At 41.9% G+C, this 16,325-nt stretch overlaps 1 protein-coding gene across 4 annotated transcripts in view; it reads left to right on the forward strand.

Moving 5' to 3' along the window:
* plxnb2a.1 (plexin b2a, tandem duplicate 1) overlaps nucleotides 1–16,051 on the forward strand; it is a 68,967-nt gene extending 52,916 nt beyond the window's left edge. For all 4 annotated transcript variants that reach the window (XM_046872637.1, XM_046872634.1, XM_046872636.1 and 1 more), the window contains 34 exons: nucleotides 1–140; nucleotides 247–372; nucleotides 464–564; nucleotides 1,502–1,628; nucleotides 1,856–2,009; nucleotides 2,738–2,849; nucleotides 2,932–3,040; nucleotides 3,750–3,851; nucleotides 3,944–4,033; nucleotides 4,434–4,521; nucleotides 4,736–4,896; nucleotides 5,059–5,207; nucleotides 5,336–5,468; nucleotides 5,841–5,977; nucleotides 6,075–6,260; nucleotides 6,517–6,628; nucleotides 6,790–6,999; nucleotides 7,133–7,312; nucleotides 7,403–7,539; nucleotides 7,621–7,721; nucleotides 8,666–8,895; nucleotides 9,621–9,802; nucleotides 9,888–9,954; nucleotides 10,047–10,193; nucleotides 10,285–10,441; nucleotides 10,573–10,673; nucleotides 10,862–10,946; nucleotides 11,430–11,581; nucleotides 11,976–12,136; nucleotides 12,733–12,880; nucleotides 13,006–13,070; nucleotides 13,175–13,250; nucleotides 13,349–13,423; nucleotides 14,385–16,051. The exon at nucleotides 1–140 is cut by the window's left edge and continues 46 nt beyond it. In XM_046872637.1, the coding sequence (XP_046728593.1) occupies nucleotides 1–140; nucleotides 247–372; nucleotides 464–564; nucleotides 1,502–1,628; nucleotides 1,856–2,009; nucleotides 2,738–2,849; nucleotides 2,932–3,040; nucleotides 3,750–3,851; nucleotides 3,944–4,033; nucleotides 4,434–4,521; nucleotides 4,736–4,896; nucleotides 5,059–5,207; nucleotides 5,336–5,468; nucleotides 5,841–5,977; nucleotides 6,075–6,260; nucleotides 6,517–6,628; nucleotides 6,790–6,999; nucleotides 7,133–7,312; nucleotides 7,403–7,539; nucleotides 7,621–7,721; nucleotides 8,666–8,895; nucleotides 9,621–9,802; nucleotides 9,888–9,954; nucleotides 10,047–10,193; nucleotides 10,285–10,441; nucleotides 10,573–10,673; nucleotides 10,862–10,946; nucleotides 11,430–11,581; nucleotides 11,976–12,136; nucleotides 12,733–12,880; nucleotides 13,006–13,070; nucleotides 13,175–13,250; nucleotides 13,349–13,423; nucleotides 14,385–14,489 (4,406 nt within the window). In that variant the 3' untranslated portion in view covers nucleotides 14,490–16,051. The remainder of the gene's footprint in view (nucleotides 141–246; nucleotides 373–463; nucleotides 565–1,501; nucleotides 1,629–1,855; nucleotides 2,010–2,737; nucleotides 2,850–2,931; nucleotides 3,041–3,749; nucleotides 3,852–3,943; nucleotides 4,034–4,433; nucleotides 4,522–4,735; nucleotides 4,897–5,058; nucleotides 5,208–5,335; nucleotides 5,469–5,840; nucleotides 5,978–6,074; nucleotides 6,261–6,516; nucleotides 6,629–6,789; nucleotides 7,000–7,132; nucleotides 7,313–7,402; nucleotides 7,540–7,620; nucleotides 7,722–8,665; nucleotides 8,896–9,620; nucleotides 9,803–9,887; nucleotides 9,955–10,046; nucleotides 10,194–10,284; nucleotides 10,442–10,572; nucleotides 10,674–10,861; nucleotides 10,947–11,429; nucleotides 11,582–11,975; nucleotides 12,137–12,732; nucleotides 12,881–13,005; nucleotides 13,071–13,174; nucleotides 13,251–13,348; nucleotides 13,424–14,384) is intronic.
* The last annotated feature ends 274 nt before the right edge of the window (nucleotides 16,052–16,325 follow it).

Consider the following 16,325-nt stretch of genomic DNA (forward strand, 5'->3'; position numbering starts at 1 on the left):
CTTTGGCCACTACAGCTGAATACGCTTTAAGCACCAGCCCCGTGTACACCAGGAAGAGCCTGCTGACGTCTGTGGCCGTATCCGTGGTGAACAGCAACACCGTTGCTTTTGTGGGCACCAACATGGGAGAAGTGCTTAAGGTGATGTTTTTCACTTTAATCTGTGCAGCTTCCATGCTGATGTTAATTCTGATCGATCTCTTTAACCAGATGTTGGCTGCTTCATTTCCTTTTTGAAATCTTGCAGATCCACCTCACCGGTCATGCAGATGTTTATGGCAAATTTCCAGGAGACGGTCCTGATGGTCCGGTGAACAAAACCATGTTCTTCGATTCCAGCATGGATCATCTGTACATCACGACTTTAAAGAAGGTTGATCAGATCAGACGCAGTAAAACTGATCTTTCTAAACTCTTTCGGTCTTTTCACACTTTAGACATCTTTATACATTTTTTTCTTCCAGATCACGAAGGTTCCAGTGCAGGCTTGTGAGCAGAAGAAAGAATGCCATTCATGTGTGAATCAGAGAGATCCGTACTGTGGCTGGTGTGTCCTCGAGGGCCGGTAAGTGACGTACGCAGTTCCAGATGATGCCACGTCTCATAGATGATCTTGTATACGATTGAGAATTCTTTAGAGGCTCACTAATAACGTTCACCGTCCCTGTGATGAGTTTGGTTTCAACATGAGGTCTAGAAGGCAGAACTACGAGGTGGTATGAAAACGTTTGGAGACTGCTGGTGTAACTGGTGCTGTTGACCCACATGCGTTCCCACGTCTGTGATTTCATCACGGACAGCGAATTAGAACAAAGAGCAAACGTTAACTTCTGTGTGAAACTGAGCAAATCTGCCACAGAGACGTATGTTTGACATACATTGACGCTGCGACGAGTCATTCGAGGCGTTTCGAGCAGCACGTGCGCATCAGGAGCAGAAGAACATCACCGGAAGACGATGAGAGATCAGGAGGACTTTCAGCGAGCTCAAACCCTAAGAACGTCGAAACCGTTCAGAAACGGATGCATGATGACCGTCAGAGACCAATCCACACCATCTCGCCTCCGCACCCACACTACTCACCAGATTTGAGTCCTGCGCTTTGACTTCACCCTCCCGAAGATGATGATCCAGCTTCCAGATTGGAGATCCAGCACGGAGTGCAGGAGATGCTCTACATGCTTCAGAAAGAAGATTTCCAGGACACGTTCCAGAAGAACATTAGGGGGCGCTGTGTTACTGTGCAAGGGGAAACATAGATAAATAAAAATGCTTTCTTGTAAACAGAGCGAGGCTCCAAACCTTTGAAACCTACCTCGTAGTCTGAGATCTGAGAGACAGAACTACATCAGTGTATTTGTACATGCTCATGAGTTCTGGTTTTAAATGACACAGAGTATAATAATGGAAATGAATTGGAAATGCTGGAAATGGAAATGACGACACGTCTGACATCTGGCTGTTTAATCTAAGATACTGATTATTTTTTTCTTGTCTTGAAGATGCACCAGAAAAAACGATTGCAGTCAACGAGATGAAAAAGACGCGTGGCTTTGGAGCCCTAACCAGAAGTGTGTGGCTATTCAGAGCTTCGATCCTCCCAGTCTCAGCTGCAAGAAGACCAAACAGGTCAGATTTATTCCATTTCTCTACCACTTACAGTCACTGTAGGTGCGATGAGTTTAGATCAATCTGATCTTCTGTTGTCTTCAGTTCTCACCTCTGCTGAATATAACATTTTCCTCCTTTGGAATTTTTTTATATTCTTTTTCTCCTGTAGAACTTGATGATCAGCCCATGTGGTAATAAATGAGTTGTTTACTGCACCTTTGTGTTGCTCTGACTGTCCCACGCAGGTCAGGATTGATGTCTCCCCCCTCCCCAAGATTGTAAACAATAAACTGGAGTGTGTATTTGGTCATTTCAAAAGCAATGCTGAGATGGACACCAATCAAGTTGTCTGTGCTTTACCAAATCCGGTGGACATTCCACCTACACCTGAGATGCAAGGTGAGACTGATATCTCCACATGGTCATCTAGCTCAAGTCCTTAATGAGCAAGCTGATTTTCTAAGTGTTTCCAGAGGAACCTGTCTCAGATCACAGTGTTGTTAAGGTTTAATTTAAACACATTGTCTCTTTAATTGGACACTGTTCCTCTCTGGAGCATGCAGGTGATCTCCTGATCTCCTGCCTAACAGCTTCTCCCTGGAAGGATTTAGTCCACGGCATCAGTAACAACATTAACAGCAGGGTTCAACAAAGGATAATTTTTTTTTATTTTAGAACATTTTCCCCTGATTAATCAGGTTTAAAAAAAATAATAATTTGAGATGTTTATTATAATTATATAAAACCCTAATTCTGGGTATTTATGTGTAAAAGTGTGCTTTAAAAATACCAAAGCCACATATTGAGTTTACAATCACACAGTCAGTTTGTGAAGAGAAGCATCTAGAATATAATCAAATTCTGTATAATAATTAAATGATATATATTTATTATAAGAACATTGAAAACAGGCATGTGTAAGTAGTGAAGTCGCAGTAAATCACGTTTGAAAACGGAGACGTTTCTGTTGTAGTAAACAAATGCTATAAAAAGAGAATGAAGCAGAAAAAGTCCTGTATCTCAGTGATCTCAGTAAAACTGCATTTATAATGCAATATTAGGAATAAAAAAATCCATGCTGTTTGTTTTGCAGGCCGTGTCTCATCTGATGTTTTGTCTCTGTATAGATTTTGTAGCTGTGCCTGTGAAGATCCTCCTGAACAACGACACCGAGTTAACACACGGCGAATACAAGTTCTACAACTGTGCTGCCGTGGTCAAGAACGCAGTCAATACGCCGTAAGTGATTCCCGGAATTGCTCGTCAATATATTACACGTCTGTATACGGAATCTGTCTTCACCCCCCGCGTGGTCCTGCAGGTGTATAGCGTGTGTTATGAGTGAGTGGGGCTGCCAGTGGAACACAAAGGATCACGCGTGCAGTGACCAGGACGAGTCTGCCGAGGACAGCATCATCAAACACGGCCAGGTATAACGAGTGCATTTATTTTCCCCAAATTTACATCTTACAGATAATTTCATCACCCTCACTGTAAAGGAGAAATCACACACTTCAGCAGGTTGAGGGTTAAAGGTGTCGCCCACAGATTCACCACTAGGGGTGTAACGGTACACGCATTCATACCGAACCTTTGGGTTACAGGACTTTCGGTACAGTGCACATGTGGGGAAATTCCTGACAATTCCAGTTATCGAGGGAGTGAATGAAGGAAGGAAGGAATGAATTCATTTATGAATTAAAGCATTTTTATTGATTTACATTTTCTCTTTTATTTAACAACCTTGTTTTGTGCCTATTTAATTGATTACTCATTATTTTGATTTATTCTCTTTTATGTTTTTTTAATTAAACAAAGCAGGTATTATATTTCAAATTATTGATGTTCGCAAATGACATTAACACAAGATGTCAAGCAATTTTATGTGTTGCATTTCTTCTGATATCGAACTGAAACGTGAATTCTGTGTACCTTTTTTTTTTTTTTTTTATAAACACGTGCAGACGTTTAGGGCCTTAGGGGTTCTGATATGTTTGTTAAATCCAAGTCATTACCAGGACATTTGAAAGATTATTGTCCTTCTGAAATCTGTAAATAGATTTATTTACACATGTTCATTATTTAAGACACTACACATCACTAAATATTTGAGTTGATGCGGTTCTCTGGTTCCTCCAGCGTGACCGATGTCCTCAGTTTGAGAACCTGGAGCCATCACTCATCCCTGTGGGCTTCAAAACTCCCATCACCTTCGAAGGAAAGAATTTGGAGAAGTACACGGTAAAGGCGTAAACAATCACGTGTAATTACGTGTTTATAGTGTTCAGAACATAGTCTCATTTTCACTGCTTTCATTTTTTCACTCCTTCCAGAAGAAAAAGTTTCAGATCGGCACCGAACTCATGAAGCAGGATGGAGACGTGACTACTACCGGGCCAAAGTTCAGCTTTGCTGGTTATGAGGTCAGTATGTCATTTGGCTTGTGAAATGCTACAGTCATAAAACTGAAAGAGATGACGACACTACACACAAAATGACCAAAAGTATTGGCACACCTGATTTTTCCATGTGCCGTATGAAGGTTCTTTCGCAAACTGTTGCCACGTTTCAGACGTCTTTGGAGGCAGGAGAATGAAATTTTCCTTTTGTTTGAACTAAGAGACCCTGAAACCTGTTCCAGCACTGTAAATTGCGTTGATAATAATGTTGTCTGTTTCACAGCTGAACTCTGTAGACGCTCTGTAGACACTCTGCAGATGCTCTGCAGACACTTTGTAGACGCTCTGCAGATGCTCTATAGACGCTCTGTAGACGCTCTGCATAAGTGAAATTCCATTTTAAAAGAATTTATTTTTTCTCTAGTTTGCTTGTGAGAAGAAGCCAGAGGTGAACGTTTCGTTCTACGTGAAGGATAAGGAGACGGAGAAGAAGATAGACAGCACACTCCAGGGTAAGTGAAGTCTGACACTTGGGTAGAAGGGAAATGTTGCTACTGTGAGCGTCATGGATGATCTGGAAATACAGGAGGTGTATTGAGTGTGAACGTGTGTGCAGGAAGCCACTGCTGATCCCAACATGAAATCAGTTCTGTTGGCCTGAAGATATGACACATCTGGATATTTTATCTCTCTCTCTCTCTCTCTCTCTCTCTCTCTCTCTCTCAGTGGTGCTATATAATTGTTCTGTGGGTCGTGAGGACTGCAGTCTGTGTAAAAACGCAGACGTGAAGTATAACTGTGTTTGGTGCGACGCCACACACTCCTGCATTTATTCACAGCTTTGCTCACAAGAGCTCAAGCAGTGTCCTGCACCCACCATCACAGATGTAAGACACTCTCACACACACACACACACACACACACACACACACACACACACATTTTTGCTGCATGGTTTTTTTGCTTTTCCAAAAGTCAGTCAGAAGTGTTTTGTTTTATTTTGTTTTAGTTATTATTTTAACTTTTTCATACTCATGCTTTCACTCCAGATCACACCACGGTTCGGGCCCTCGAAGGGCCAAATCTTGGTTACTATAAAGGGATCCAATCTGGGGATTAAAAAAGAAGACATAAAGCGAATCACTGTGGCTGATGTTCCATGTGAGCACCAGGCAGACCGATACACAGTGTCCACCAGGTAGCGCTCTACTGACCACTCATTCAAAAACAATCTTCTGAAATCATCTGCCTTTTCTGTGGAACACATTTTGCTTTGACTGTAAGGAAGTACATCTGCCTACACATCTGCCTCTGTGTTTGTGTCAGTATTGTGTGTAAGATCGGAGCATTGCGTGACCCTCCGGGGGATCTGCCCAATCACAAGAGCCCATTTGGACCTGTGAGGGTGGAAGTAGAAGGAAAGGATGTCAGTGAATCCACAGTTTCCTTCACATACAGGGTATGTCTCTCACACTCACTCTCTCCCTCCCTCTCTCTCTTTCTCTCACTTTCACACTCTCTCACTTTCACACTCTCTCTCTCTCTCTCTCTCTCTCTCTCTCTCTCTCTCTCTCACTCACTCACACTCTCTCCTTCTCTCACTTTTTCTCTCTCTCAAAAACCCTTTTTTTCTATTAAAACCCATAGTGAAGTTAGCAGTAAGAAGCTAATCATGGTTCATGTCAGTTAAACCTTCTACAAAAGGTGACCCTGGTCCATGTTGAGAAAATAAAAGGGGCTGAAATGTTTTTTTAGCTCTCCTGGATTATTTTACCCAATGCACAGACCCGGTTCTCTGTTTGTTGACTTCCCCTGAATTTGTCTCCTCCAGGACCCCAAACCTACAACAGTGCACCCTTTAAAAGGTCCACAAGACGGTGGGACTGTTATCACTATCTCGGGTGAAGACCTGGACACGGCTAGTAAGAACGACATCAGCGTGACTGTAGGAGATGTGCCCTGTGAAGTGTGAGTGACCTTCTCAGCAAACCCCTCCTGCGATTCTCTAGTGTGGTCTCTTGTCTCACGTCTGCGCACATTTCTCTTTCTCTGGGTCGTTCTGCAGCCGGGAGTTCGGACCCCAAATCACATGTAAGACGGGTCCATATAAAAACCTTCAGGTTCCGTCTGGGCCTCTCAAAGTCACGGTGAAATACGGCGAGAGCACCTCGGTCATCGTGCAGGACAGCGACTTCATCTACGACGTCAATCCCAAGATCACCAGCTACTCTCCTCAAGCAAGCTTTGTGTGGTCAGTCTGAGACGCAGAACCTTGTTCAAGTGCATTGTTTTATAACCAGCCAAGCGTTTATCTTTTTTGCTGAATAAAATATTACACATGTATTATAACAGACAAGTCTACAGAGCTTCAGGAAGTGCAGATACAGCAGCAGTGTAGAACTGGTGCTGTTTAGTAGAATAACAGTGAATAAACACACATACACAGAGTATAAATATCTGGTCTGGCTAATTGTGTGTGTGTGTGTGTGTGTGTGTGTGTGTTTCAGTGGAGGCCGGAAGATCACGGTGGTGGGAACAGGATTTGATCAGGTTCAGAGAGCCGTTATGAGAGTGCTGTTCTCTGCTGATGAGTTCAACTTATATCCCAGTAATGATGAGGTGATTTACATGTTTTCCTTCCAAAAAAAACCTTTTTTCCCCTCATTGATCTTTTATTGATGTTATTTTTTTGATGTCACCTGATTCTCGTCAGCAGGTTTATATTAAAAATAAAACATTAACCAATGAGGATACATTCTGATTTCTTCTTTGTCTCTCAGTTTGTTCAGAGCTTCATAAATAAGAACGAAACGGTCCTCGAGTTCCTCTCTCCGACTGTGAACAAAACTCCTGTGGATTTGTCCTTCAGAACCGTCCTTGATCTTGACAACATTCAGGTGAACCTGACTGAGTTTGAGTACCACTCCGACCCCGTGTTCAAGGAGAAGATTGACAAATCCATCAGCGCAGGAAGCATCATAATCGTCCCTGTAAGTGTTTCTCCATCTGTACACACAGTTCAGAACCCATGATGAGAATAAGATCCTAAATCTACGTTGTACTTTAGAGAAAAGTCCATGTTCTTGTAGAGTCATGAGTGATTTGTGTGCTTGTGGAATGCAGGGTCAGGGTTTGTCCAAAGCCATGACTGCTCAGGAGGCTCAGGCGTTTGTTGGAGATAAGCAGTGTGTTGTGACCGTCCTTCACGATGATAAGCTGTTCCTAGTAGCCCCATCTACACCTCCTACAGCTCGATCCAGACGCCAGCGCCGAGACACCAGCTCGGAGAACATGGATCTGGCGGTGAGCTATTGTTTTCGTTCATGTCTTCACGATATACACGATTTTTTACCCTCTGTCTCAGATCCTGTCCCTCTTTTTTTTTTGCTCCAGATTAAGTTTGGACACGGTGAGTGGAAAGTGGGCACCGTGCGCTACGAGAAGAAGAGCGAGGTTCCTCTGTACATCATCATTCCAGCGGTTCTCCTGCCCATGCTGCTGTTCATTGCTGTGTCTGTGTACTGCTACAGGTACCTACAAGTGAACATCTTATAAACCTTGTTTGGTCTCAGAAACCTTTAGACTTCTTACTATACGCCATTATTTTGTAGGAGAAAGAGCCAGCAAGCTGAGAGAGAGTACGAGAAGGTGAAGCATCAGCTGGACAGTCTGGAGGAGAGCGTGAGGGATCGGTGCAAAAAAGAGTTCACAGGTGTGTATTTAGAGTTTTGGTGGACGTCATGATCTTGTTGATCTTGAGCCAGATGTGGCGCCTTTCATTCTTTCACAAAGCGCAAGTAGAAGAAGAAAATATTCTAAAAGCTTTCAGATTTCAGATAATTAAGCCGAGGTCCTTATCCAAAACTTCTCCAACTCACTTCTACACCTGGGCAGGTGAGGGTTAAGAGCCCATCTCACGTGCCCACATGGTGGTTCTGGGATATAAACTCATGACCTTCTGATCAGAGGTCCACCACCTTAACCACAGAGACTCCACAGAGCTGGTTAGATCTTTGCGAATGTGGAATGAAGCTCTGAATGTTCTCAGTGACGGCAGTGTAAATGTTATTGCACATCAAAATCAGGACGATGTTGATTTATTAGAGAAAACTGACAGCCAGAAAACCTGAGAAATCAAGTTCCATTATATCAGTATTGGGAACTAAACACACACACACACACACACACACGCACACACACACACACACACACACTGATTCCTGCAATAATGAGAAAGAGGGTTTATTCTAGTGATTTATTCTAGTTATAAATCACGGTTATATTATAGAGGTTTTCGTAATAAAAGCTGCAGAATCGCAGTTGAAATCTAAAAGAAGAATATAAAGGACTCTGTCACTCTGTTAATTGTCCTTTTTTAATCATGTACTCAAAACAATGTAGTTAAATATCTATTCAATTATAAAAATTACTACAGGTGAAATTAAGAGGTCATTTGCCTCATCACATCTGTACTGCGCCTTTTTCATATGGTGTTTGGGTTCATCTCATTCATCTACTAATACAAGAACAGTGTAATAATAAGTGTATTTTCTCTCTCTCTCTCTCTCTCTCTCTCTCTCTCTCTCTCTCTCTCTCTCTCTCTCTCTCTCTCTCTCTCTCTCTCTCTCTCTCTCTCTCTCTCTCTCTCTCTCTCAGATCTGATGATTGAGATGGAAGACCACACCAGTGATCTGAGTGAAGCCCGGATTCCCTTCTTGGACTTTAAGAACTACACAGACAGGGTCTTTTTCCTTCCCTCTAAAGACGGCGCCAATGATGTCATGATCACCGGCAAGCTGGACATCCCGGAGAACCGCAGGGCCACCGTGGACCAGGCACTAAATCAGTTCTCCAACCTCCTCAACAGCAAGACCTTCCTCATCAACGTACGTCTTTACCTGTTCTATCAAAGCACGCTGATGTTTCCTGATCAGACGCAGACTTTCAGCTTGACGAGTGACCAAATATTCACCAGTCACTTAAAGCCTTTAAGCATCCGGAGCATAACTGATTCAATTAAACACAAACTCTCAGACAGAGCGTTTTCTCAAAGGTTACATTAAATACAGACGGAGAGAAGAGTGGAGTCTTGCCAGGGGAGAATGATTACTGGTTGATTATAATTATGAGCGTTTTACGTATGATTTTGATTCGACTTGATGCTGAAAATGTCCTTCAGTATGAACATCGAGGACCAACACAGCAGGAGATCAACTAGTAATAACACTTTGTCCTTCAGACTATTGTACTTTAACTCAGGCCTCTTTTTACAGATATTCTCCATCTAAGAGTCTGAAGCAGAACATCAAATGATGCTTTTGATTTCATTCTCATGTTGGATCTGTTTGATTTCCCCCAAAAAAAAAAATAAAAAAAAAATGTGTGTGTGTGTGGTATTTTCATTCCTTTTCTGAGGTTTGATTTATTCAGTGCTGCATCATTGGAATTGAAGTTTGTTCAGAACTTCCAGTCTACATGCTGAGATACTTCAGTCCACACCAGATTCATTGCATATGTTCTTAGCGTATGCCCGAATTCTTGCCTGTAATCAAAACTCTTCTCATTTGAAACCTGGTTGTTGACCATATTCCTGATTTCATGTTCCTTCCAGTTCATCCGAACTCTGGAAAGCCAGCAAGAGTTTAATGCCCGGAATAAGGTGTATTTCGCCTCGTTGCTGACTGTGGCTCTACACGGGAAGCTAGAGTACTACACTGACATTATGAGGACACTCCTGCTGGAGCTGATGGAGGACCACGTGCACAGCAAAAACCCCAAACTGATGCTGCGCAGGTGAGACGCCACCTTGTTTCAGAAAGGACACGAGTGAGGGGACTGTTTTATAAAAATCACTCCTGTTTCTGTGTGCTGTCTGTAGGTCAGAGACGGTCGTTGAGAGGATGCTGTGTAACTGGATGTCCATTTGCCTTTACCAGTTCCTCAAAGTAAGCTCCATTTTACACTTTAGCTCAGTGTGTCAGGACGCCAGCAGTCCGAAATAGTTGATGGATGTGTACTTATTTATTTGTGTTGTTAGGATACAGCTGGAGAGCCACTCTACAAGCTATTTAAAGCCATAAAGCACCAGGTGGAAAAAGGCCCAGTGGATGCTAAGCTGAAGAGAGCCAAGTACACTCTAAATGACACGGGGCTGCTGGGAGATGATGTGGAATACTGCGTCCTGGTGAGTATTTTAGTCACCACAAAAGAATCATTTAATAGTTTAGAGAGAAGATTTAAATGTATTAATTGATGTATACATTACATTATTTCAGACTCTGCAGGTCCTGGTCCATGGTGAAGGTCCTGATGTAACCCCAGTGAAGGTGTTGAACTGTGACACCATCTCACAGGTGAAGGAGAAAATCATTGAGCAGGTTTACCGGAACCTTCCGTATTCCCAGAGGCCGACTGTCGAGAGCGTTGCCTTGGGTATGTTTGCACATAACGAACATTAACACCATTAAACACCACGGAACAGTAAAGTGCAGTATATTTTATTACCTGCAGGATGTAGAAGTGTGATGTGATACACACTCTGTATTTTTCCATCTTTTCTGCAGAATGGCGTCCCGGTTCAACAGGGCAGATTCTGTCTGATATGGATTTAACGTCTCAGAAGGAGGGCAGGTGGAAACGCCTCAACACTCTCGCACATTACAATGTAGGTGATAAACTTTGGTGTTCACCTGATGATTATTGTACATAAGGATTGCAATAACTAACGATAGCAATAAATCCTGATTCCTGCCTAAAATATGGGACGTTGTCATTCCGTTGCTTTTAATATTCCTGTCATTTCCCACCTGATTGTTATATAGATATTATTGTATTGTGTGTTTTTGTTTTTAGGTGCGAGACAATGCCACTCTCGTTCTCTCGAGGGTTCTTCACACTCAACAGTCTTTCTACCAAAACCAGGAAAGCCATGAAGAAAGTGGGTTTAGCGTTTTTTTTCCCTTTTCTCTAGATTTAGGGAATAAATGCCTACGTGCTGTATACAGTTTTTAAATTGTAAAAAAAAATCGTCTGTAATAGAGTTCAGCTTTAATAAATACTTAGCCATTAATGCATTATTGATCATTAGCAGATAAATGGAGCGTCTTATCCTACGTAAGCATGTGATCTATATTTAATTGTACTATTAAGTGCCTCAGATTCATAGTATTAAAATTGGCTCCAGATTTCTAATGTGGCACAAAAACCCAATCATCCATAATTCAACATCACTATAAACTCTGAATTGGCAGGTGCACGTCTGTCTTGCCCAGTGTTCCCAGCCCAGGCTCTGGATCCATCAGTAAATGTTTTTGTGTGCAGGGAGGTTATTTGTACGCATTCTTGTGTGTGTATAAGTTTGTAGGCCACCATGCAGTACGTATCTTGCGTGTGTAAACTAAAGTTCTGCTTGGCTTTTCAGGAAGTGCGTTGCTGGAGGATGAGAGAGTGTTCCACCTGGTTCGGCCAGCAGATGAGCTGGATGAAGTAAAGTCTAAGAGGGGCAGCATGAAGGACAAGGCTCCCATCAAAACCATCACTGAAATCTACCTAACCAGACTGCTGTCTATGAAGGTAAAATGACCACGTAGTGCTGCTACGTAGTGCTGTCTGTTGTGAAAAAGCGCTATAGAAATAAAATAAACTTGTGAAGTCGATGTGAATTCGAACATGCAAATTCTGTGCTTGAGGCCACACAGGACTCGTATTAACACCTATGGTACTTAATGATTCAAAAACAAATTGTAGTTTATAATCGCTATCAGATACAGGAATAATCTGGATGTGAATGGAAATGCTGTAGATAATAAACTGAAGAAGTTCTAGACGTAAAATCACACTGTCAATCATTCTAATATTGTGTTGGTGCGGAAACAGTCTTTTCACAAATTGCAGCGTCTGAGAGGCGGTGAATCAGACTGATGAAATTGTGTGTGTGTGTGTGTGTGTGTGTGTGTGTGTGTTACAGGGCACGTTGCAGCAGTTTGTTGATAATTTCTTCCGCAGCGTGTTGTGTCCGGGGGCTGGAGTTCCTCCAGCTGTTAAGTACTTCTTCGACTTCCTGGATGAACAAGCAGACAAACATGACAACGTTGATGAAGAAACCATTCACATATGGAAGACCAACAGGTTCTAAAACAGCAGTCACAATTTCACACTGACCCACTGTTTCTGTTCTAAACATAATCCTCCCCTCCACTCTGATCTTTTGACCAATGAGCACCAACACTGCACCAACATCTAACATCTACATGAAACCCAGGCTCTATGAAACCCAGGCTCTCTGAAACCCAGTCTCTATGAAACCCAGGCTCTCTAAAACAGTCTTGTAAAACTTCCTGACCTTAAACCCAGCCTTAGATTTCATCAGAAAGGGCTGTGGAATATTTATACCATGTGGCTCCAGTAAGTTTATTCATACTGACAGGTGAAATCTCTCTCGTGTCCACTTGTCTTACGTCAGTGTAGAAGCAGGTGTAGATGATTAAATAGATCTGGCTGCCTCAGTGATGCTTCTGAATGAAAAGGAGAATCTTCACTCTGTGTTCGTGCAGATTATGAGAAATGGGCTGAAAAAATATCACTTAAATTTTGTGAGCAAAACATGTATAATGTTTAATATTATAGCACTCAGAGAGAAACTGAGAGAAAGCAGAGAAATGGTTTAGTACAATTCTATTATAAGTGTGTGTGTGTGTTGTGTGTGTGTGTGTGTGTACGCACAGTTTGCCCCTGAGATTCTGGGTTAACATCCTGAAAAACCCCCACTTCATCTTCGATGTGCACGTAACCGAGGTGGTGGACGCCTCCTTGTCGGTTATCGCCCAGACCTTCATGGACGCCTGCACGAAGACCGAGCACAAGCTTACCCCGGTGAGAATCACACGCAGGGACACGTTTACTACAGAAGTGGAGCTGAACATGTGGCATTTCTGTGCTGGTAGATTTTTTATGACGGTTCAGTGTTTCCCATGATCTCTTTCTCTCACGTTCTTTAGGAATCTCCAAGCAACAAACTTCTCTATGCCAAGGAGATTCCTACCTATAAGAAGATGGTTGAAGAGTGAGTTTGCTCCTTCTGTGAAGAACCTGCTGATAAACCTTTCTGTCTGTTAATCCATAGACATCCACCTGTCTTTCTGTCTGTGTCTGTCTGTCTGCCTGCAGTTATTACAAAGGTATCCGTCACATGGTTCCAGTGAGTGACCAAGACATGAACACACACCTGGCTGAAGTCTCACGGGTGAGTGTGTGTCTGTGTGTCTGTGTGTGTGTGTGTGTGTGTGTTTATCACAGAGAGTCTTACACGGCTCTGACACTCACCCATCGCTCTTGGTTCAGTCCCACACAGATAAGCTGAACACCCAGGTGGCTCTGCACCAGCTGTACCAGTACGCCAGCAAATACTACGATGGAGTAAGTTTCATTCCATTCTATACAATTCAGCTGAGAATAATCAGGGCTTGGGACAGGTGGTTTCCACCCTAAAATATTTTCCACGTGTCTTAAAGTGTTTTATTTCGCGTATATTACTGTGTATTGTATTTAATATATGTACAAGTATTTATTTTTTTAATCCAGCCATTTTTAGAGTAATGTAGATTTATAGAGCAACAACTTCATACCTAGTATGAGTGTTATTATAGCTATATAATATATATATATATATATATAGATATATAATCTCCAGATTCCCCCCCACCGTCTCTCTCTCTCTCTCTCTCTCTCTCTCTCTCTCTCTCTCTCTCTCTCTCTCTCTCTCTCTCAAAGTTAATACGACCAACAAATGCAGCTTATCATCTTACAAAGAAAACGTAGGTCCTTACAAGGTCTCAAAATTTGATCTACCTGTTAGTGACACTGGAGACTCCTTCCAAAATTGATAAACAAACTTCCTGTGGCAAAACACTGACCTTTTTATATCTAAAAAGACATTAACAAGATATCTACCCTATATAAGTACCTAATATACAAGTACCTAAGTATAGGGGAGGTGGTACAGTATCTTAGTGGTTAAGTCATTATATAATGGATCTGAAGGTCGTGATCCAAGCTGCCACTCCTGGACCCCTGTCCAAGGTCCTTAACCCTCAGCCGCTCAGTCGTATGAATGAGTTAAATGTAAGTTGCTCTGAATGAAGGCTTCTGCCACATGCTGTAAAATGTAATTATAAATGTATATAAGTCGTTGTGTCTGAGCTGTTACTATAGCAACAATATCAGAATGAGTGCGTTAACATTTACTTTGTATTCGAAAGCGGCTTTTAAGAATCTGACCAATCAGAATGGTATTATATTAAACCTCGATAAAAACCCTTTATATCCCACATTTCATTTAAACACACGGTTGTTTATCTCCCTCTTTTTTTTTTCACAGATCATCTCATCGTTAGAGGACGACCCGGCAGCTCAGAGCAAGCAGCTGACCCTTAGACTGCAGCAGATCGCAGCCGCGCTCGAGAACAAAGTCACTGATCTTTAGTGTTCAGAGCTCCGAACATCATCACCAACAAACCTCATTGTCTTCTCGAGATAAAAGAACCTGTTTGAATAAAAAGCTCCTGAGGACTTGTGCAGCCTTTCACATTCTCCTCACTTGTTTCTTTTCCTCAGTATGCAGCAGAAGTTCCTGAACGAGTTGGGCCACGCAAAAAATAAAGACTGATCACGGCTGAAATGAGGCCCCTTCATGGTACGGCTGCGTCCCAGCTCGTCTCCGACCACTCTGATAAGAATTAGCGTCCGTTCCACAGCCCCAGTAATAATCCCATTCATTCTTTCCCTGTGCAGATGTAATTAAAATAATAGTATTATATGTATATATTTTTACACAGAAAGGATTTTATCATTTCGGTTTCGTAGCCACTATGTTTCCAGCTTGAGGTCATTGAGGTCACTTCTTGTAGAATTTGCATTGCTATAGTCGTCTTATGGTTCAGCATTTCTGTCTGCACGGAGTGATGCCTTCACAGCTAGTGCACTTGCTTCTGTGTGTTTCGTGCCGTGTGAGAATGACGAGGGGTGTTTTATACAGAAAGACGTGCTCTTGGTTTTGTTTTTTATGTTTCGGGATCACTCCATTACGTCACTTCATAATCGCTCAAAAGTATTTTATATGTTTGATTGATTTTGTTTTGTTTTTTTCTTATGAGAGCTGCTCAGCATCTAAAGTGCCACTTTTTAGTAATCAGATTCTCATATGTTTTAAAGCACTGCCGTTTTAAATTCGTGTCTCGCAGCACACGCTTTCCCCTCTCGGCTTTTGTATTCTGAACCACAGACATGTGACACGTGACGGTTACGTAGAAGTTGTTTTGTGTTGTCTGAAAATTGAAAGGAAATCACTGAAAGGAAATCATGGCCTTTGATTGTGTCAGGGACTTTTGAATGTTATCAGTTTTTTTCCCGACCTGCTCTGGTGTGAATTCAGTGATCATATGAAATGTTTTGTTAAATATAAGGTCTTTGTGACCGGCATGAAAACTGTGCAGTTCTGTTGAGTTTTCTGTTTTCTTTTCTCCTCAAGATGACCAAGTCGGAGAGATTTCACACACCGCACTCCAGTAGAGTTTTTAATGTCTGAATGAAAATAGATGACGATGAATGAGTTTCTTTCTTTCCCTTTAAAGGTGGTACTATATTTGACTTGTTCCCTGATTCAATCACGCCATGAACTACACACATCAAATCACACTAATAATATAAATGTATTTTTTTAGTACAGGAGGACATTCACTGTTTTTTTGTTTTTTTTTCTTTTCCTCCACTTCCTGTTACATTCCTAATGAGTGTGTTGCCATGTCGTGAAGCTTTTTTTTCTGCCTTTCATGACCAGAATGTGCCTTAATGAAAACAGTAATAATTATAATCATGTGGTGATTGAAGCTGAAATAAAACCTGCTATTGCTCTGATTTTTGTACAATATCCCGTTTGTGTTCTGTGCCACTGAACTGAGGTGCCACTATGGTTTACTTAATGCTGGTAAATGTGTGTACGATGTTGAAGAAAAAATATATTAAAAGTATGTTTTTTTGTGGTCTTTATTTTGTCTCATTTAATGCATTTGTATCTAAAACGTTTGGAAAGAATAAGGAGGCACGTGAGAAAATATAAACAAAAGACCCAAAATAGCCGAAGTGGGTGTTCAGGATCCAGACGGAACCCTGATCTCGACGTGTGCAGTTTCGGAAAAACCACACGATCTACAGATCTGCATGTTGTGGAGTTACATCAGGGAGGAAATGATGAAGTGGTTACCATGGAAACGTGTGACAAAAGAAAGGTAACTTTTAGGTAGAAGGTGGAGGAAATATTTGC

The sequence above is a fragment of the Silurus meridionalis genome, chromosome 18 (genome assembly GCF_014805685.1).
Source record: "Silurus meridionalis isolate SWU-2019-XX chromosome 18, ASM1480568v1, whole genome shotgun sequence".
NCBI lineage: Eukaryota > Metazoa > Chordata > Actinopteri > Siluriformes > Siluridae > Silurus > Silurus meridionalis.